At 34.7% G+C, this 21,530-nt stretch overlaps 3 protein-coding genes and 1 long non-coding RNA gene across 7 annotated transcripts; 1 reads left to right on the plus strand and 3 right to left on the minus strand.

Moving 5' to 3' along the window:
* Positions 1-452: 452 nt before the first annotated feature.
* Positions 453-3,172, minus strand: LOC123207468 (protein NRT1/ PTR FAMILY 4.5-like). The gene is made up of 6 exons (XM_044624931.1): positions 3,155-3,172; positions 3,006-3,078; positions 2,698-2,915; positions 2,190-2,612; positions 1,971-2,095; positions 453-1,491 (listed from the first exon to the last, which is right to left on the minus strand). The coding sequence occupies exons 1-6, from the start codon at positions 3,170-3,172 to the stop codon at positions 522-524; spliced, it is 1,827 nt and encodes a 608-aa protein (XP_044480866.1). The 3' UTR covers positions 453-521.
* A 616-nt stretch (positions 3,173-3,788) lies between these two features.
* On the plus strand, positions 3,789-9,091 carry LOC123207462 (flap endonuclease 1-like). Of its 4 annotated transcripts, none has more exons than XM_044624873.1 (17): positions 3,789-3,966; positions 4,060-4,176; positions 4,344-4,402; positions 4,528-4,587; positions 4,720-4,773; positions 4,872-4,920; positions 5,348-5,395; positions 5,541-5,606; positions 5,779-5,829; positions 6,073-6,192; positions 6,268-6,352; positions 6,456-6,537; positions 7,229-7,343; positions 7,443-7,499; positions 7,624-7,670; positions 7,754-7,808; positions 8,811-9,091. In XM_044624873.1, the coding sequence occupies exons 1-16, from the start codon at positions 3,955-3,957 to the stop codon at positions 7,761-7,763; spliced, it is 1,032 nt and encodes a 343-aa protein (XP_044480808.1). In that variant the 5' UTR covers positions 3,789-3,954; the 3' UTR covers positions 7,764-7,808; positions 8,811-9,091. The 4 variants fall into 4 exon arrangements, with proteins under 4 accessions (XP_044480808.1, XP_044480811.1, XP_044480809.1 ...); XM_044624876.1 differs by having other exon boundaries at positions 3,789-3,958; XM_044624874.1 differs by lacking the exon at positions 7,754-7,808.
* Positions 9,092-10,344: 1,253 nt separating this feature from the next.
* On the minus strand, positions 10,345-11,133 carry LOC123207463. Its single transcript, XR_006500348.1, has 2 exons — positions 10,723-11,133; positions 10,345-10,626 (listed from the first exon to the last, which is right to left on the minus strand). It is a non-coding gene; the product is annotated as an uncharacterized LOC123207463 (long non-coding RNA).
* Positions 11,134-12,691: 1,558 nt separating this feature from the next.
* On the minus strand, positions 12,692-19,134 carry LOC123207460 (membrane-bound O-acyltransferase gup1-like). Its single transcript, XM_044624871.1, has 19 exons — positions 18,469-19,134; positions 18,325-18,380; positions 18,057-18,238; positions 17,930-17,978; positions 17,724-17,827; positions 17,541-17,605; positions 17,014-17,084; positions 16,500-16,559; positions 16,277-16,387; positions 15,567-15,691; positions 15,428-15,479; positions 14,807-14,869; positions 14,500-14,609; positions 14,323-14,415; positions 14,131-14,212; positions 13,776-13,853; positions 13,431-13,506; positions 13,299-13,348; positions 12,692-12,989 (listed from the first exon to the last, which is right to left on the minus strand). The coding sequence occupies exons 1-19, from the start codon at positions 18,593-18,595 to the stop codon at positions 12,948-12,950; spliced, it is 1,596 nt and encodes a 531-aa protein (XP_044480806.1). The 5' UTR covers positions 18,596-19,134; the 3' UTR covers positions 12,692-12,947.
* Positions 19,135-21,530: the final 2,396 nt, after the last annotated feature.

Genomic DNA, 21,530 nt, shown 5'->3' on the forward strand with positions numbered 1-21,530 from the left:
CCGTCATATTTGAAAGTTGTCACTTTTTGAACTACTCACTTCACCCTAGGTGTTTTTTGACGACCGAGAATTAAAAAAAAAAAAAGGAGAAGAAAAGCAAAAAAAAAAAAAAGATAAGAAGAAAAAATTGAAATGTTAGGATGAAAATGTAATGTTTTTTGTACTATTAAGTATGAGAGTGATATTAATCTTATTATATATTATATAAAGTAACAAAAATACTCTTTGATTGTTAAAACTAATGTTTGACTTTGATAAATCGTAATAAAACAAAATTTTCAAACTTAAAAGATAGGAAATTATCTTTCTATTAAAATTCAAGTAAGAAATAGTCATTCGGCCTCACTTTTATGATTTATTGTTACTATGCAAAACAAACGGATAATATTTATTTAGTTGACATCAAACCACTTGATCCAATGGTTGTCAATGTGTAACAAAAACCTTTACAACATACAAATTTCACACCCACACTCAGTTACATACATATGTAATAAGCAGCAATAAACTTTCTTATAACTTCACCAATCATTGGCTTTTTCTTTATCATTTTCAGTTGTTTCAGCTGCAGCAGATTTTTCATAATCTTCCTTTGTCTTTTCTTCACCATCCTCATCACTCTTTTCTTCTTGTTTAGTAAGAATCAACTCATTTGGAGGTCTTGTTAATATCAACTCATCAGCATTAACAGAAGGATCTTCTGATTTGTACTTATACCATGAGGCTGACACCAAATAAAGTCCAAAATTTAGCACACTAAGAATGGCCAAGAACCAGTAAAACAAGTCGAGATTATTGTTGTTAATGTTGACTCCATGTAGCCATCCTTGTTTGCTTGGAGCCACTCTTTTTGTCACCGCATTTATAATACTAACAAATGCACTGCTCAAAAAGTAGCCAAATGAAAGTGACAGCCATGTAAATGCTGTAGCAAGTGATCTCATTCCTGAGGGAGCTTCCTTGTAAAAGAATTCCAACAATCCCACAAGAGTAAACATGTCTGCAATCCCAAAAATCCCATATTGAAATGATAACCAAAACAGGCTGATAGGCTTTGAAGGGTTTTTGAAGGACTGGTTCCTCCTTTTAACTTCCACAATGCCTGCTACCGCCATTGAAATTATGGAAAGAACTAGCCCCACACCCACGCGTTGCAGCTGTGTAATGCCTGAGGGATGCTTGGTGATCGTGCGCGCGAAGGGCACAAAAGCATATTCATATATAGGAAGCAGAATTAGCATGAATAATATTGGAATCACTGGGATCGAAGGAGGAGGAACCTCGAATTTGCCCAGATGGCGATCCATGAGATAGCCTTGTTGTACTGAAAATGTTTGAAATTGTGCTGAACAAGTATTCATTATGATTGTACTAGCTAAAATTGGCAACATTCTAGTTAGAACTTTCACTTCTTCAACTTGAGTCACAGTGCAGACTGTCCATGGTGCTGGCACTGAATCTTTGCTCCTAATTGCAGCCTTGTCGAGCCATCTGCAGTTTCAATTAATCATATTAATTCAAGCTCAAAAGTCATAAATTTTCTCAGTGGTCAACTACACTAAGAATTAAACTAATGTATTTGATATTAGCTAATTAGCTAATTAGAAAGTATAGTTTAATATTATAATGTCATACTTCCTAGCTGTCAATTCGTGCAGGTCACATCCGTAAGTACTGGTTAACTGATCAATCATTTAATTAAGTAGTCAATTCTTCACCTAAAGGCTTTAATTAGTTGTTAACTTAGGTTGACCAAGGATTAATTAAGCATTATTAAGTACAGGAATACACGTTTTGAGAGGGGACAGCTCTTCTCTGCAGCTTCCATGAGGCTTGTCTTGTGGATCAAGGTACAGCTAAGCATCCCTTATTATAGGAATCTAATGAGTCTCATTAAGCCAACTCATAATCATGTGTGTTGAGAAAAGTAAAAATTAGCTTGCTGTACATTATTAACAATGAGACAGTACCTAAACTGGTTGGTGTGTAGGATTCTTTCCTCTGTTGCAGCTCTTTCTTTTTCATTGATATCATACAATTCCTCAGGATTCTCTGGCAGTGACTGCTTTCGGTTTTTAAATGCCACAACTATAACCTGTTACACATTCAACTATGCTTAGGCTCAATATGTATATATTTATGTGCAAACTTGAAGGTCATGGTTCATGGGGGTGGAGGTGGGGATGGACCTGAGAAACCCTTGTAATGGGGCTGCCACTGGGCAGTTTTAACCGGTAGAAAGGCTTTCCAATGACGAAAACAATAAAGCCAACAAATGTAGCAACAGTTGTTATGAGAAAGCCCTTGTACCATGCTATTTCTGTGCTAACATACACAATAAAAGTGACCCCAAAGGCAGCTCCAATTGTAGTAGTGAATAGCAGCCAATTGAAATAGGTGGGGAGTGATTTTGCTTCTGTTGGATCGTTTTGGTTGAATTGATCAGCACCATGTGGAGGAACAGATCCTTTGGATCCACCTGTACCTAATGCTAACAAGCACAGAGAGAAATATAGCATCCCTGCTGCACCACCTTTCACACAACTTGACTTGCCACAATCAACAGGATGCAAGCTGTTTACGGCAGCTTGAATTGTTACTAACACCAAGCCCTACAATAATCCAAAATCAAAACGCAAGTCTTTATTTTTGAGGTTTCTGATACTGTACATAAATAGGGATTTTATGCTTCCTCACCAGGATTTCGATTGTTCCGAAAATTAAAGCAGTGGTGAATCTGGTTAAGAAGGTGTCAGAAATGAAGCCACCAACAAGAGTGAGCAAGAAAATTGAGCCCATAAAGTTTGTGAGAGTGTTGGCAGAGCCAGCTGAATCAAAGTGCATCACAGAGAAGAAGTAGTATCCCAAGCTGATCAAATTGGCTACAAATCCCATGTTCTCCAATGCTGTCAAGGCTACAAAATTTGAAACAAAATGGAACACTTAATCTCACATGTTAAGTTCAATTAAATTCACAGCCATAAAACCATGCATAATTGTCTCACCAAAAACAAACATGCAAGCTTTGAATCCACCCTTTCGCTTGGTGATCAATGCGTCTTCTCCATTGTTAGTCCCCTGCAGTCCAAAACATGCAACACATCAGAGAGAGCTAGAGAAAATACCGGAAGCAATGGAAAATGATGAAACTTACCATATTGTGGAGACTCATTTTTAATAACAAATTGTGAACAAGAAGTCACAAGTTTTGGAAAATTCTGAAGGTGGGAAGTTGAGTGTTTATATCTTGTTTTATAAACTGATGAAGCAAAGCTTACTTGGTGTTATGGCAAGTAGCTTTCAAGAGCTCTACTCAACATATGATAATTGGTTCATGCTGGCAAGTCCTTGTCCACCGGTGTAACCATTACTCCAGGAAGTCATTAATTAGTCAGCTTACTTTTGGTGTTGTTTATTCATTAAAAATTAATCTAATGGATCAAAGAATGTACTCTGTGATCCTTACTCTATTGTTAGTTGTTGAAGAGATAAAAGAATTGATGGACTCATTATTTTTCTGTAGTCTGATTCCCTTTTTTACCCTTAATTTAAATTTTTAGTTTTTTAGTTTTCTATAATAAATTTTTACCCTTAATTTAAATAATAAATTTTAATTAAATAAAAATATAGTTAATTTTTAGTTTTTTAAATATATTTAATTAAATAATATTTTTACACTTAAATTAAACAGTAAATTTTATTGAAGGTAGGAAATTAAGTATTTTTAACTGATTGAATTTTGTCATTTCAACGAATCGTGGATGGGAATAAGTCTTTTGGCAAAACTCTAAAAAAAAAAAAGGCACTCGTGTCCAGTTGAGGCTTTGTATGTGAACATAACGCACAAAGAACTGCGGAAGTAGGCGGGAAAGTTGAAGATAAAAAGTGTGCCTATTGTTAACCCAAACCGGCAATTGAAGCAGTTTTTTTTTTTTTTTTGGTTGAACTGATCAAATGGGTATCAAGGTTTTTGGTCTTTGCTTTGAAATTTCTATTATTTCTTCATTCTTCTCGTTACTTATTGTGAATTTAGGTGTATTTTTCTGTGTTGTGTGTTAGGGTTTAACAAAACTGTTAGCTGACAACGCACCTAAAGCCATGAAAGAACAGAAATTTGACAGCTATTTTGGTCGCAAGATTGCCATTGATGCCAGCATGAGCATCTACCAGTTCCTTGTTCGTACATTTTTGGTCTTTCTTTTTTAAAATTTTCATAAAACTTAGTTATTAGAAAACCCAGAACTTTTTTTTTTCCTTTTTTTAGAGAAAAAAACACAATTTTCATTTTTGGAGGTTAACTTATGTGTGGGTTTGTGTGCTTTTGCGTGTTGAACAATGAGCAGATTGTGGTGGGAAGAACTGGGACTGAAACGTTAACTAATAAGGCTGGTGAAGTTACTAGGTAAGATTTAGAAAATTTGCGACTATTTAGTTCAAGTTATAGTTAACTTTTTTTTTTTTTGTTGTTCAGTTTTCTCATCTGGTTCGTGAATATTGACATTGGATTTCGTTGGGTTCGTTTTGTAGTCACTTACAAGGCATGTTTACTCGTACAATTAGGCTTCTTGAAGCTGGAATGAAGCCAGTGTAATGTGTTTCTTGCCTCTGCTTTTTCCTCTTTCAAACATAAATCTTTCAGATAGTACTTAATTCAATGTTATGTGAATTTTATTTGGTTATGTTTGTGCTTTGGCTCATCTGATTTGTTTAAGTAATCAGCTATGTTTTTGACGGGAAGCCTCCAGATTTGAAAAAACAAGAGCTTGCAAAGCGGTACAACCTTTATCATCATTTGCCTAAAATACAATCCAAATTTCACAAGCTTGTGTATCATCATTAATAGTACTTGTGACCCTGTGCTTGTGATGCAGTTACTCAAAGAGGGCGGATGCTACTGAAGATTTGGCTGAAGCTGTGGCGGTATATGAATATTCTGTTCTGCATTTCTCGTGATTGTTCTGCTAGTTACTTTTCTACTTTTCATTTTATTATTTAAAGAAGAAAATCTGTCACACATTATGGTTTCTTGACACGACTTCAGTGCATTGTTTCAATACAGTGATGAGATTTCCATCAAATAGCTCTCGTATATGAAGCCATGACAGAATGGCTATAAAATTTTTTTGCATTTATAATATTTTTGGTGTCATATGAAATTTTTTATAACACAGTCTATATTATATACATGTTTTAGGAAAACGAATATGTATTCCCTTACAAGGGTCTGTAGGAGTTTTGACATGGGTGGTCATGTGTGTTTTGTTCAAAAGAACTCTATATGCCAAATTTTTTATAGAAGTTTCCTGTAACTCATAAATTATACAACTTCTAGTTTTCCTCATTGCAGGCTGGTAATAAAGACGACATCGAAAAATTCAGTAAACAGACTGTGAAGGTGGGTCCTTTGCTCTTACATCTTGCTTCTGGTAATTTATGATTACCATACTATTGTTTTTTCACTTTTATGTCTAGGTTTTGTTCAGAGAGGAATATATTCATTTGTGCTAGATTTTGAGGCCATATGCTCTCTATTGTTGCAGGTGACAAAGCAGCACAATGAAGACTGCAAAAGACTTCTAAGACTAATGGGAGTGCCTGTAGTTGAGGTGAGTTTAGATATGCAATTTATTGCTTGGGGGAGTTTGTTATGTTGAGAATATGTGTTTATTTTTCCACTTTCTTGATATCTCTTTTCTTGATTTATTTATGAATAACTTGTTTTTTGCCAATTATGAAGTAAATGGTTTTGATTTTATAACTTTTGCTTTATTTTTGTAGGCTCCTTCTGAAGCAGAGGCCCAATGTGCTGCACTTTGTAAATCAGACAAGGCATGTATCTCAAGTTTGACAATTAGCTATTTTGTTTGGTAATGTGTGCACAATTCATGAAATAAGATGGTTTCACTAAGCTTTATGTGGCATTTAATATGCATTTAATTTATTCTCTATATCATTTAACAGTATATCAGTTTCTCATAAATGTGTGATGACCCTGCAAAATCTTTGAATGACAGCATTACTGCCTTTTGTAGATATTGCTAATTATTTGATGTAAACTCTGGTATATATCAGGTTTATGCTGTTGCTTCTGAAGATATGGATACCCTAACTTTCGGTGCTCCTAGATTTCTTCGTCATTTGATGGATCCTAGCTCAAGAAAAGTCCCTGTCATCGAGTTTGAAGTTGCAAAGGTCCATTGGACATTGAACACTGATGTGGTTACTCGAGTAATTACTTAACTGTTCTATTTGATTATTTTGTATCAGATTTTGGAAGAACTGAATCTTACCATGGAGCAATTTATTGACTTGAGTATCCTTTCTGGTTGTGATTATTGTGATAGCATTCGAGGTACTTGGATTTTAAAGTGGACTTTGTTTTTTGTGACAATAATTGTCTAAAGGTTCAATAATTCCATCTTAAATTTTTTTGTCATAATACACATTTGCTACAGGTATTGGTGGACAGACTGCTCTAAAGCTCATTCGTCAACATGGCTTAATAGAGAATATACTAGAGAATATAAATAAAGATAGGTAATTACTTCTTTCAGCTTGAAAGTAATTACATGATTGCTATTCTTTTCCGCTTATACAGTGTGAAACGGTTTTCTAATGCATGATCAAATTGTTTTAAGTTATGAATTGGAAGTTTGATTGTTGTAACTTGCTGATCAAATTCTTGAAAAAGGTGAAAGAGGCTGCAGTATTGTTGGAGAACTCATTCTTTTTCATTCATGTCTGGATTATCATTTAGATTATGAGACAGGATCACTCTGCCTAATTTCAAGCAAAATGACTAGTTTGAAATCAGTTTCCATAAATTCTTCCATTGCTGCTGGTTTTTGTTTAATTTCCAATTTTGGGAATTATAAAATTTGGCCATGATTAGTACACATTATTGCCTACAATATCATGTGTATATTTTCTGTATCCTTTTCAATGCAGGCTGTCCTTGTGTGAGTTGTCCTTGTTTTATGAAACTGTCTACTCTTTCTCATATAATTAGTACTGATTCTAAATTCCTATCTTAAAAAAAGATACATTTACTGTGATAACTGTTTTGTTTTTTGATAATAAATTTAGTGGATTATTAACTCATAAGGAGTTTTAAGTTTTTAGGGTATGCGGGTTGATCAGTCTGTATATGTACTCATTTGTTTGAGAGGTGAACATTTTTTATGCTTTCTATCTGCTTCAAATTCATTCAACTTATTTTTTTATCCAGATACCAAATACCAGAAGATTGGCCATATCAAGAGACTCGTCGGCTGTTTAAGGAACCAGAAGTCTTGACTGATGTAGAGCAACTTGATCTTAAGTGGACTCCTCCAGATGAAGAGGTGAATGATAGCCCAACTTAGACATATATGTTGAATTATGCTTGCTTTTTGACCTTTTAGTATGTTAAAGTTGTTGCTTTGTATTTTCTTTCTTCTCAGGGATTGATTACCTTTCTGGTGAATGAAAATGGATTCAACAGTGATAGAGTGACAAAGGTCTGTCTTCTAAGTGTTATGGCAAAGTTCTCTCCTACACTTTCCATGAGGTTATATTTATTTAGCATGTCAAGAAATAATATTTATTTTAAATCAATTTTTGAATTTTTTTTTTGTATATTAGGCCATAGGAAAAATTAAGTCAGCCAAGAACAAGTCATCACAGGGCTGGTAAGTATTGCTTCAATAATTATGTTTGAATAAAGTTTTCTCTTTTGCCGACCATTCCTTTTTTTTTTTTTTTCATGTTACAGGCTGGAATAATTTTTTAAACCAGTTGCTAACATGTATGCTGCCAGAAGACAGAATGTATGCTTCATTAGCATTAAGATCTGACTGCCTATTTTTTTGTGTGATGCATTTTGGGGTTAATTGAAGATAAACTTTTAATGGATCATATAAAGTAGTTGTGTGCTAATCTTGCTAATCTTAATCATGACCTATAACTTTTCGCCCACTGCCTTTTGATTTGAATTCTCATGCAAACTAATGCCTATATGTATAAGATCTCTTTTTCTGTAGTGTAACTTAATGACACAATGGTAGAAAGATTACCCTTCTTCCAAGCTTGATCTTTGCTGTTGGGTATTCTATGTGTAGACCTTATTTGGTTCCATAATTTCTTGGTACCCTTAATGACACGATCCAAAATTTGTGGTTCAATCCTTAGTTCATTGGCAGCCCTAGGCTGCCATCTGTAGCCCTGGGCTCAAAGCACTACCCTATGAAGCTTGTTGAACCTCCTGATCTTATTTGCACTTTATCTTTCTTACCCTTAATTCATTCAGCAAAATCGGGGTTTTTATCATTGCTATGGTATAATGAGAAAATTGGACCATATCATATAAGCTGCTCATGTATTTAGGTGTAACAATTGTTTCGGTGATTTATCATTTTGAAGACAAGCCACCAGATTATTTTTCCTTTTCCAGTTTAATTTATTCTTTCTTTTCTTAATTATAACTGGTGTTTGACATCGTAGATTTGAAGTAGTGAATTAGTTGAGTATAACAAATTGAGTAAAGATGGTTATAGTGATTTTGTCCTAAAAGCCTTTATGCACGGAAGTTAATCTTCTAATATTCCATAATTGGTTATGGTAATCAACTCCCTTAATTTACCAATAATGTATCTGTAGATCAACTGAAGAAGGTGAGAGTGGGGGTTTCCAAAGGCACATAATTTAAGTCCAAGCAAACTAGACTTTAGTTTTTAATATCCTTAATATCTTGTGTTCAAGCTTGGATATTGAATACCTTACTGAGAAGCACTCTCTCAAGTATAGTGTTTGTTTTCTCAACTTGATGGCAGAAAACACTGGGGAATACTCCTAAAGAAACGGCTAACAAAAAGTCCAAGGCTGGTGGTGGTGGTAAGAAGAAGAAATAGGTTTTTTTTTTATAATTTTTTATTTTTTGCATATAACTTAAATGTAGATGGCCAGAGCTACACACATTGGTTTCTAGCAGTTATGGTGGAATAGAAAAATTAGTCAGATTAATTGGTTGTGTTCTTACGAGTTGAAACATTCTGAGGCAGACTTGAGGATGTTAATGTAAGATTTAATCTAAATATCTATGTTGCTTCCCATATGTACTACTTTGTGCTTCAACTTTAACTCTCTTGCAAGGATGCAACAGCCTTCAAAGGCTTAAAAAAAAATTCCACACACGTCATCGTTAATAGTCTTCAACACCATCCTGCCATTTCCAACAAACTTCTGAACTTTTGTGCCATCTCCATCTCAGGCTTTCTTTCCTAAGCTCAACTTCTTTCCAACCAAATCCAAACCAAAAGCCACAAAAACAAGCTTGGAATACATTCGTTAGAGGATTTGCTCAGAGCCCTTCTCCTCAAGCCAATTTTTTATGACAATTTCATGATTTTGGTCTCTGTCCCACCCTGATACTTTCACTTTCTCATTCATGCTCAAGGCTTGTGAGCGAGTTAAGGCTTTAAATAATTGCCTAGAGCTTCATGGCTCTGTAATAAGATGTGGTTTGAGATGTGCTGTTATTTGAGTCAGCCTTCTGCGGTGTTATGCTGCTGATGGATTGGCTGAAACTGCAAGGTTGGTTTTTGATAAAATGTCCAATAGAGATTTGGTTTCTTGGAATTGCATGATTTCTTGCTACTCTCAAGGGGGTTTTCATGTTAAAGCACTGGCGGATTATGAAAGAATGAGAAATGAGAAGTGGGTCTCGATGGTTTCACACTTGTTGGCTTGCTTTCTTCTTGTGCTCATGTGAGTGCTTTTGACATGGAAGCTTGTTTGCGTAGTATTGTCTCAGAGATGAGGGTGTTGGGGAATTTTTTTTGTTGGGAATGCTCTTATAGATAAGTATGCAAAATGTGGGGATTTATAAGAGGGTTCTGTTCACTTGGAACTTTGTTGGCTATGGAGTTCATGGTCATGGTGATGCAGCTATTGCCTTCTTTAGGCATATGTTATTTGTGGGGTTTTGGCCGAACTCCATTACTTTTCTTCGTTTATTGTGTGGCTGTAGTCACCAAGGGCTAGTTGAAGAAGGTGTTGAGTATTTTCACATGATGATCTCCAAGTTCAATTTGAATCCTGGAATTAAGCACTAATGGATGCATGGTGAATCTGTATGGGGAAGCCGGGATGCTTGAAAAGGCACTTGAAGTTATTAATAGTTGTCCTTCTAACTTTCAAGGATGATCCGGTCTTGTGTACCTTGCTTGGTTCTTGCAAAATGCATCAAAATGTTGAAATGGCAGAAATTGCCATGAGGAATCTGGTCCACAGCAGAGGATTATGTGCTACTTGCCACAATAAATGCTGCTTCCAAAGACACAAAAAGAGTTAACAAGGATAAGGAAATTAAAAGAAAGACCGGGAATCAAAACCACACCTTGTTGGAGATGAATTGAAGTTGGTCAGAGAGTGCATAGATTTGTTGTCTATAACAAATCATTTCCAGATATAGAAATGATTTTATTTAAAATTGTAAGAAGTAATCCATTGGCCTTGCTCTGTAGGTTCTGTCGAAGAGGAATCTCTTTTTGCCTTGTCTGGATTCTCCTTTGAAGAAGATTGTTTGGAAACATCAAGTGCATTCATAGTGAGACTCCAGAAGGGACAGACCTCCAAATGGTCAAGAATCTGAAAGTATTTAGAGATTGCCATTCATTTACAAAATTTGTTACAAAAGCATTCAAACGATGTATAATTGTTAGAGACAGAATTCAGTATCATTACTTGAGAGATGGACTTTGCTAATGTCTGAGACCATTGGTGAAAACACATATGAACTCAGATATTCAGCTCCTCGATTAAATTGACTCGCCCTCATTTCAACAACAGGTAGGCTTGAAAGAAAGAAGAATACAGGGCAAAGTCCAGACTTGCCACACACCATCAATGGTTCTAATTTTCACCACACTAGATACCGGGAAACAGATGACATACTTGTGGTCTGACCAACAACCACTTCGATTGGAACATCTAAAGTGAATCTCTTGATGCAAAATCTAACGCAAGCAACAGTTTCTACTCTGTTAACAATTCCTTGTCGGACATACTTTGAGCTTGTGTGAAGGCCAAATGACTATTTCTAACTCAAAATATCCTCGTATCTTAAATTCTTATCTCTTAACCTTGAAATTTTCATTTACTCATCCATAAGCGGTTAAAATTAACGAAACTTTAACTCCTTAAAATTTTATCCCCCCCCCCCCCCTCTTCTTCAAACCCTAAAAATTAACAATTTCTCTCATAGGTTAAGTTTTAAAAAATGATATCCCTCCACCACCCCCCCGCCCCAAGGTTTGGTCGCTTATCTGGCGATATCTCATTTCTCTTCCTTCGACGGTCACTCTCTCACTATCTTTTCCCCTGGCCGATGGTCTTAAACCTAGCAGGAGATGATGTTTCGTCACGAAAGACGAAACATCGTCTTCCCAACGAAGATGAGATCTCTCATCTTCGTTGGATCTTGTCTTCATCTTCCCTGATAAAGATAAAGTCAGTTTTATCTTCCCGATAAAGTTAAGTTATTTTCGACATCAATCGACGTCATCCAAGCTTAAAAGTGTGCATAACTAACAAACAATCCAACCATACCAAATTTACAATTTCAGAGTTCAAAAAGTAGATATATAAGTACTACCAAGAATGAGTCAAATATTATATTTTTCAAATTGTAAATGAAAATAAGTTTTTTTAAATGCTTCATAAACAATTATCTTTTGGTTGCTACAAATAATAGCTTTAAAATCGAAGGTTTAAGCATGTAATTTTGGTTTTGACAGAAAAAAAAAATTAAGAAAAAGTAAGTTTCCATCATTTTTATTTTGTTTCCATTTTAATTATAACTTACCATTGTTGTTATTCTAGGGTTTTCGTGTAACGAAGATCTCTTAGTGCTTGATAACTCACTGTCTCACAACCTGATATACATAACTCTCCAATTGACCACCAAAAGTAGACCTCTAGAGCTTAGACTGTCAAAGACCCAAGAAATGAAGACTCAAGAACTTTGAGGACGTGAAGAAATTGAGAGTTAATGTTCTCATTTGTAGCCAAATCGAGACATAATGAGAAGCGGTTGTGATCATCCCTAAGAAACATGTTTAGCATCCTAGGATGCAAACAAAACGTGCATGATTAAAGTTCATGGTCATGCAAAACGGCATAATCAATGCACCACATAACTGCACTTGGCAAAGCATCACTTGCCATAATATATGATCAAAGATTTTGAATTTCCACATGTCATCCATCCTTTCAAAAAAGTTAAAAGTTTTTTTAAAATTCAACTTGCACTCCAAGAACTAGGTGATAATTATTATACAATAAAACTCTTTTTTGACCAAAATCACAAAGCAACATCAAGAGAAGCAACTTACTACAAGAGCAACGACCAAAAACTCAAAAAGTAGGTAGTCTTTGTTCACCCAAAGAAAACAACCTAACACATTTCATCCTTATCTTGTGTTTAATTTATTAAGTTGCCCTTATAACTTAATATGACAACATATGATTAGGTAATTTTGAACTGAAGGTAAACATTTAGGAGAATGGACTTGTGATTTGTAGCACAAGACTTGACAATAAAAAGGATGTGAAGATGTATATGTATGTAACTATTGATTGAGGCACATAATTACAAGAAATTTACTTAAGGCTGCCCAGGAGAACATACATAAATGTTTCATGAATGCAAATGTGAAGAGGAACAACTAAAATAGCAATCTGCAAAAGATATTTCCCCATCATTTTACCTTATACAATTCAAGTATAAAATGAAATTTTGTTACTACTAGCCAATGTGAAGTATGGTTGTCATCGAAAAATTTATTGAGCAAATCCCAAGTCCTCAAAATGAATATGCAAATAACAATTCAAAATCTGCATTCCTATTTCTACAAATTAACAGCTCAGGGAACATACGCCAAGAAATAAACATCAATCAGGCACTAGGTTTACTGCTGCCCTAGCTTGGCATCTTGGATGTGGAACATCAGCTGCACAATAAGATTTCATTTGAGGAGAAGTTAATGGCAATCAGAACCTTAAATTGTGAAAAGATTCCTAGTTAATGCTAATGAGCAATGCTATGTATACACACTTTTGGTACATAATTTAGGTACATAGATGATGCATCATTATATGATTAGTGTTACTTTATCTTTAATTCAAAATCATCCAATCACATGATGACACATTATTTGTGTACTTAAATTATGTATCAAAAGTTCTGTACATAGTTTTATTGTAATGCTAATATATACTCCAAAATCATTAGAATACTTTAACCATCTGATTCCACTTACCTTTGTCCCAACATAGAAGGTTATAAACATGCCAACCAATACAGGCAATCCTGTAACATGAAATATAGCATCAAATAGTGCAAGCTACATGGCCCTGAAGCAGCAAAAACAAGGTCGTAGGCATCAACTTACCTTCTCTTGTAAGAAATTGAGACATCAACCAATTAAGGCCTGATGGTCCAATAACATAACCAACAAGGTTCGCAATCTGCATAAATGAAGCTTATAACAAGTTCTACAGAGCCTAGAGATGCAATAACTTTTTATAAAATTCCTAGACAAATTAAAAATGTGGTAATTTAGGGGTGCATAGATAAATTAAGACCCTGAACCAACCAGTGTGAATTCTCAGAAGATTAGAAGAATAAAATGACACCACAAATGAAAATCTTGAGTTCTTAAAAGAGAAAGTTATAAACTGTACATTAAAATAATAACTTTAACTTTACTCTAGCTTTAATGCAGTTGAGAACAAACCATGAGACAAGTGATTGTGATGGCACCAGCAAGTGCACTGAGTTCTCGGAAAATGAATTCCCCAAAAGCACTCTCAGCCTGACAACAGCATATACAGTGACAATCAAACTTCAAATGCTATGAAGCAAGCCATAAACCTTCTAAAATAAATGTATAAAAGTGAACATAGTTAACTTTGTTCAATTCATTAGTACCCAAAGATCGACCCAACAGCATATAGGCTAGGACAACCAATGCAGTGTTTGTTGAACTCAAAACAGCCCCTTTGGAGAGGGTAAATCTGAACCCAAGCTGTTTACTCTTTAACTCATACAAGTATGAGAAGTACAAAATTAAGAATTCAGGGAAAGATCACCTGAAATGTAGTCATTGCTGATTTCACTGTCATTTCTGGAATAAAGAAAAAGCAAGTTAACCATGCCCATGAAAGAAGCTTCCTAAAACAAGAGAACAGGATTTCAGTAAAGGGGAACAATTTTTACTAGCATATCACACTGCAAACTGACAGATGAAGTAACAAAAAGAATATGATGGAAAAAAGAAATACCACTCTAGATCATGCCATAAAGCAACAAACGTGAATATAGGCCAAACATTCAAAAGTTTTCTTCGAGAACCCCCAAGAGGAATATACATGTACCTATGATTATAGCCATTTTCAGTTATACGTTTCAGAATCAACCAGAGTGCCGGAAAAGACCAGATGAAGAGTTGAAAGATGTACCTCACAAGCCATTTGTTGAAGGAAGCATGCCAATTTTTCCAAAATGTTTCCAAGCTGTGGCAATTATTAAGACACCTTGGCATATTCTCCCATGTTTTGATGCCACATATCTACAATGACATTAATGTAAGAAATAAGCTTTCTCCATCTGTATACAAGCAATAATGATAAAAGTCAACCACAAGTTATGATTGACCAGAAAATAAATCTGTTCAAGGACTAGACTACATAAGAAGAAACTATATTTAAGCAACAGTTAAGAATAAATAAGATTTAAGGGAAAAGTACAATTTCAAACAAAATATACCAGTGACCAGAAGCGAAAATAGCGCCAGATCAGAAAAAACTTTAACCACATGAAGTTTAAGACCTGTAATAGCATATGGCAAATGCATAAGATCAATATGATCATTCCAAGAACTGCTTACCATCTAACAAATTAAAGAGGCAATACAGATAATAATAAGGTACAAGTGAGCCTAAACTTTACAGCATCTTTAACCATTAACTGTAACGCAGAACAAATTCTATTCTCTCATTAATTATTTCTTTCTATACACATTTTTTGAATGCTTCTAATTGTACAGTAATAAAAGAAACAAATTATAATCAAAACTAGATCAATTAGGTCATTCCCAAGGGTACTAATTGATTGTATAACATATTTTAGCCAATAAAATAAATCTTCTGGACTTGTTTCAGCCACATAATACATGAGCTCTTTCCTCACTTCAATAAACACTCATAGGGAGTTTGATTGCTCATCACAGCAGAAGTTACACCTCCTGTTGCAATGCTCAGATAACTTATACATAGAAACAATATCTTTGATATCAAAAGAACATATTTCAAGATGATTCATATTTAAATCTAAGATGCCTATAATCCAACTGGAAAAAGAATAAAAAGAATCAAGATCATGTCTTACCCCATATCCAATTATGAAAACATCCAAAGGAGATAATAGTTTCCAAATGCCACTGGTGTTGCAGAAATAAAATTAATTATTCATCAACAAAACATGATTGCAACATTCCTGACATAAGATTCATCCTTTCCAAGCTTACCTGATTGCAAAAGCATTGTAATAGAACAGATGTGTCATTAGTTCCATTAGAAAAAGACTAAATACCCAACGTAACCCGTACCAAACCACATCTCTTCTTGGGTAGTTGCTTTGAGGCACATCTAACTGCAAAATCATTGCAGGAAGAAAACACAATGAGAATCCATGAAAAGGTACCAGGATGGACAAAGTTTTTTGGGAAATATATATATATGTGTACAGCCATAGTGTTGTTCAATAGAAAATCATATATAGCATATTAATTGTCTGTAATTTATAATTATTTATCCTCTAACTTGCAGACAACTGTGGCCAATAACATGAATAAGTTACACACTCCTAATAGTTGCATGATCCCACAATCTAAACCACTTGTGCATGTTGGCCTTAATGTTGGTATTTACTGGAATTGCTTATTTAATGTCTTTTGGACCTTCCACTACAAACATTCTTCAAAGATCAAAATATTGTCCAGATAAATGCTTTTAACTGTTTGATTGTTTCTCTAACTCAGACCATTAATGACTCCTGAAACAACTGGAACTCTATGGTCAGAGTAAGAAATGAGGCCAATGACTAAGTACAACTACAGAGCGTACCACTAAAACCACTTCGTCCAGAGAATGGTTCAGAGCTTTATATACAATTGGAATATTAACATAAGGAAAAAGAAAGCAATGAAAACATAGTATCAGGATAAGAGTCATCGACCTGTGAAGCAAACGCATTGAAGCTTATAATAGGCCCAGCAATGTAAAGAGGTGCATATACCAAATAACAGATGTATATACTAAAGGTGAAACTTTCAATGATACTTCTTTCCTGTGTGTAAAAATAAATTCATGAACACCAAATCCTATTAGTACAGAAGATAGCAGCAACAAGGATGCAGCAAGAACACTAGTACAATGGCTCTGTCTAAGTAGCTGCTAACCTGTAGAACTTCCAAGCAGCTTTCTCCGAATTTACAATTTTGGCAACGTTGGACATGCTTCTGCAGACGTTGGAGCAGTATGAAAAAATATCAGAAAAATTTTGCTTCTGATTGGTTAAAATAATTGTTTCCCTCAACTGTTTGAGTACAGGCAAACATAAACTCTCAATAAAAAAAAAAGGAAAATCAATTTGCAATTTAGAAACCCTGAAATTTCTGGATCAATGTTCAATATAATGGTGCACAAGAATACATAGTGTCCACTCTTGAGGAACAGGCACACAATGTTGTTTCAATACAGAAAATTCAAGGCAAATGAATGTGTGCAGAATATTTCATAGTAGAATCACAATTCAAGCCCTAGTTCATTGCTACCAAATTTGCAATTTTATTTTTCCTTATAGACATGGTAGCAAAACCCAAGTAGAGCTGAAAACAAACAGAAAAAAAAAATCCCACAAACAGTAATATGCATAAATTATTGGCAGTACCAAAGTCTCTGTGAAACAAATACCTTGTGATCAAATCGAGAATCCTGATGGGCCACATAGTAATCATATCCAAAACTTATCATGCGCAAAATAACTGAAACAATTAATCTAAATAAGAAACCTGCCTAAAAAGAACACTCAATAAACAAATAAAATATCATATGTAAGATTTCCAAACTACAATTCCATTCTGCAAGAATAACTTCTATTCAAAACTCAAAGCTCTATTTCTTTTCTCCATATGAAGATTAACCAGACTCCTAACCAGGTGTGAGAGGCAATCAATTACAAGGTCACTTGTAAACCCCAAGAAACACTACCAGCTAAATTACTAACAGTAGTCTATCCAACTATCAAAGTTCTGTAATTGCCTATAAAATTTATGTGGCTAAAGAACCCAGTTGGCTCTAATCTAACAATAGGCAAAGCACCCTATGGAGGACAGTAGTCCATTAATTGTGAAGATTAGAGCATATGACACTCAACTAAAGGATATGAAGAAAACTCACAGCGAAAAGAAAGACAAAAATGAATAGAATCAAGAACATACCAAAGTTAAAGCAAATATGCCATCTAAAGGTCCCCCGAAAGTTGTCCAAATATGACCATCGTTGCCTAAGCAGGACAGAAAACATAAACAAAGTTAGAAGGACGATAATGTCTTGTGTTAAACAAGAAATGCAACTACTACATGAAAGAACAAGCAATTACTAATGTATCATACACAACGCACCCCAATAATGACAATGAATATCCTTCATAAACACGATTACATATTAGGAAAAATATGTTGAAGCCCCAAAGTAGAAATGGGAAGTAGTTTGTTCGGGCAAAAACCTGCAAAAAGGCAAATATAGTTAAATATGTCAACGACAAAAAATCTCTGGTGGGAAATCTACAACTGTGACAGATGGAAATTTTATGGAGTAGCAAACATACCTTGACCAGAAGAAAATTAAGGGAGGCAATAGAGAGAATAAATATAACACTGCAAAAAGATTGAACAAGAAGTTTAGTGAAATCCCAAGATTAAACAAAATATAAAGAGTGTGACAAAAAGGCATACCAAGCTCCATGTAGATAGAATAGGTAAACTAAAGAAAGGAAAAGCCAGAGAATTGACATCCCCTTGGCTCTAAAATGAAAAATAGCTCTAAGGGAATTGGCCAATGTGGCGAAAACTCCAAAAACCACAGAAAGAATAGGTATATTAGAACGAAAATTTCTCCATTGAGCATCAGAGACATCCTAAAACAAAGTAGAAGAGAACAGTCAATAAAAAATAATTAATTACTTCTATGTAGTGATAGTCGAAAGGGGGCTAGGTAAATTACATTGAGAAAATTAGAGAGCCAGCCGGGACGTAATGCGTAGAGTTTTTTATAGTGATCTGAGACAGAGAGAGATAATAACGAATTGAGAACTGAGAATCGTTTATTAGTAGTTAAATTTTAAACATAGATGAAGAAATGGAATACCAGTAGAGATTTGAAGAGAGCGACGAATGACAAAAAAATAGAAGACTGCTGCGTATGCTAGGAGAAAATAGAGTTCTCCTCTGATTGAACCACAGTGATTCTTCTTCTTCATCTTCGATTCACTCATGCCCGTTTTACACACCTAGAAGAGCTTTGAAATATACGCATTAGAATAACCAGTGCATATAGTTGACTTTTGAGCGAAAGCAGCCAACTTTTTTTTTTTTTTGAAGGACAAAAATACTCAAATGGTGTCTTTTCTGCCTCTAACAAATCAAACCCATAAAAACTTTCGTTTCCTCAACCGTCTTCACTCTCTTACTCTCCAGAAACTCGAGGCAAGAAACCAAATACCCAGTCAGCAGAGAGTCAGCAGAGATCGGCAAAACCCCCAGTGGCTACCAACATGGCCTATCAAAGTGAGATCCACAACTCAGCTCTCTTAAGATCTCATAAGTAACAATAAGAAAAACTCTGGGTCCTGTTTTTTCATTCAAATTTTCAATAACTAAAGCGTTTTAGGATTCCAGTTGTCTAACACGTAATATTCTGAATAAATAAGAAAACACCCTTAAACATCTCCGCGATCTGACCAAGTATAGCCTCATAGGACATTCTTCAAACATCTTAGATGTATAATCCAAATCATCAAAACTAGAAGCACATTTTAAAATATTCTTTTACAGTATGAAAGAAAAAGATGTTATTTAAAAATCTATATAAAAATATTAATATTTTATTTTATTTTTCTTCATTAATTTATAAAAATTATAATTTTATCAGTTCAAAATTTTTAAAACTCATATTTTTCTACCAAGGTTTATATTTTCTTTCTATTTTCTCTAATGCCCTTTCTAATTGATAGCTAGCATTCTTTTTCTATCGCGGACGACAAACTTCTTTCTTCGATGCTCTTTGTCACTCCTGATGACACACAATGACAAATTTGGTCTCGATCTCGGTTTCTTCTTCTTCATTTTTCAGTCCCAATCTTGGTTTTGATTTTCAGACGAAGGGCTTCTTCTCCGTTCATCTATCGGTCTCGATCAATTTAGTCCCAAAGAACCCTTCACCTTCATACTAAAAATTGATTAAAATCAGAGAAGAAAATCATCATTCAAGTCGAAGAAGAGAGATAGGTGCTAATGCGTGTGACTTCGCTAGACAAGAGCTCGACTGTCACAGAAGATAATTGGGCTGAAGTCGGCTCGGTCTCAGACAAAGAGGACAATTGGAGACAAACAATGCTGGGTGGAGAGAGATCGACAGTCTATGGAGAATAGGCAATTATGGAAGTTGCAAAAGTAAGGGGTGGCAGCATGAGAGGGGAAAATATGTGAGGGTACATTGTAAAATACCATAGAAAGAGAAACCCTAAAATTTCTCAATGATACTTTTAAGTTTCCACAAATAGGTTTTTAGATTTTACTAATAGATTGGAGTTTAGGTTTGGACAGCCTACTGGTTTTTAAAAGGGCCAAATGACTATTTTCTACCTAAAGTATGCTACTTTCTTAAGTTTTCCCCCCCCCCATTAACTTTTAAAATCCTATTTACTCACCCATAGACGGTTAAAATTAATTGAGTCCGTTAGTTATATCATTTTCTCCCGTAAACCTTAAAAACTAACAATTTTTTCTCAATTCGAGTTTTCAAAAACAACATTTTCCCCTCTAGGGTTTCCAAGTTTTCAGATTCAATTTTTTAACGACTTTTCTTCCTCACTGGCAACCTCCAGGAGACGTTTCTTCCTCTCTAGTGTGACCTCCTTCTGACAGTCCTCCTTGACGTTGTCGTTGACGAAGACGGCGTCTTTGTCTCAACGAAGACGACATCTTTGTCTCAACGAAAACGACATCTTTGTCTCTGACTAGAGATGAAGATGAAGTCTTTGTCGACGACAAAGAATCTTTGTTGATTAAAATCGGAGAAAAAAGTCATCATTCAAGTCAAAGAAAAGGGACAAATGTTGATGTGTGTGACTACGCCAAACAAGAGCTCGACCGTTGGAGAAGATAACTAGGTTGAAGTCAGCTTGGTCTTAGACAAAGAGGACAATTAGAGACAAATGATGCTAGTTGCAGAGAGATCAACAGTCTGTGGAGAATAGACAATTGTGGAAGTTACAAAAATGAAGGGTGGCAGCGTGAGAGGGGAAAATATATGGGGGAAAATTGCCATAGAAAGAGAAACTCTAAAATTTCTCAATGATACTTTTAGGTTTCCACGGATAGGTATTTAGATTTTACTAACAGATTGAAATTTAGGTTTGGACAACTTATTGGTTTTTAAAAGGGCCAAAGGACTATTTTCCACCCAAAGTATGTTGTTTTCTTAAGTTTCCTTCCATTAATTTTAAAAATCTTATTACCCACTCATAAGTGGTTAAAATTAATTGAGTTGGTTAGTTATATCATTTCATCTCTTAAATCCTAAAAACTAACAATTTTCTCATAACCCAAGTTTTCAAAAATAGCATTTTCCCCCTAGGGTTTCCAAGTTTTCATATTCAATTTTCCAGTAACGTTTCTTCCCCTCTGGTGACCTTTAGGCAACGTCTCTTCTTCTCTTACCCAGCCTCCTTTCGATGGCCCTCCTCAATGTCTTCGTCTCTAGACATATCATATATCAAATTTGTTATTTTGAAATTGGTACACATAGTTTTACTGAAAATATAATATAAAGAAAGGTACAATTGAGAAACTTATGGTATGATTCACCATTTGTTCCATAAGTGAAGCATCTTCATAGAATCATAGGTAAATATGTAGAATTGGGACTAATCTCAGGCAATATCTTTAAAATTAGAGTATTGATTGAACCAATCATCTTACTGGTTTGTAGTTTAATCAATTCAACCGGATAATCAATCGATTTAACGTATTACCAAATTATTATATATTTCTTGAATTATATTAAACATTTATCATATTTTTTAAACATAAAACATATAAAATATAATTTCAAATATGTTAATTAAATAATTAACACTATATTACACAAATAAAGAAAAAAACTAATTACAAATTGTTGGTTTTAAATAGTTTTTTCTGATTCAAACA

This window comes from Mangifera indica, unplaced genomic scaffold (genome assembly GCF_011075055.1).
Source record: "Mangifera indica cultivar Alphonso unplaced genomic scaffold, CATAS_Mindica_2.1 Un_0080, whole genome shotgun sequence".
Classification (NCBI taxonomy): domain Eukaryota; kingdom Viridiplantae; phylum Streptophyta; class Magnoliopsida; order Sapindales; family Anacardiaceae; genus Mangifera; species Mangifera indica.

What these genes read in the sequence shown, in the direction of transcription:
- LOC123207460 (XM_044624871.1), bottom strand. Translation starts at nt 18,595, where the DNA reads ATGAGTGAATCGAAGATGAAGAAGAAGAATCACTGTGGTTCAATCAGA. An exon ending in TTCTATCTACATGGAGCTTG is followed by an intron (nt 17,979 to 18,056) that starts GTATGCCTTTTT and finishes ATCTTTTTGCAG; the next exon opens with TGTTATATTTATTCTCTCTA. An exon ending in TCACAATCACTTGTCTCATG is followed by an intron (nt 13,507 to 13,775) that starts GTTTGTTCTCAA and finishes TCATTTATGCAG; the next exon opens with ATTGCGAACCTTGTTGGTTA.
- LOC123207462 (XM_044624873.1), top strand. An exon ending in ATTTGGCTGAAGCTGTGGCG is followed by an intron (nt 4,921 to 5,347) that starts GTATATGAATAT and finishes TCCTCATTGCAG; the next exon opens with GCTGGTAATAAAGACGACAT. An exon ending in GGACTCCTCCAGATGAAGAG is followed by an intron (nt 7,344 to 7,442) that starts GTGAATGATAGC and finishes CTTTCTTCTCAG; the next exon opens with GGATTGATTACCTTTCTGGT.
- LOC123207468 (XM_044624931.1), bottom strand. An exon ending in TCGGAACAATCGAAATCCTG is followed by an intron (nt 2,613 to 2,697) that starts GTGAGGAAGCAT and finishes GGATTATTGTAG; the next exon opens with GGCTTGGTGTTAGTAACAAT. An exon ending in CTACACACCAACCAGTTTAG is followed by an intron (nt 1,492 to 1,970) that starts GTACTGTCTCAT and finishes TTGAAACTGCAG; the next exon opens with ATGGCTCGACAAGGCTGCAA.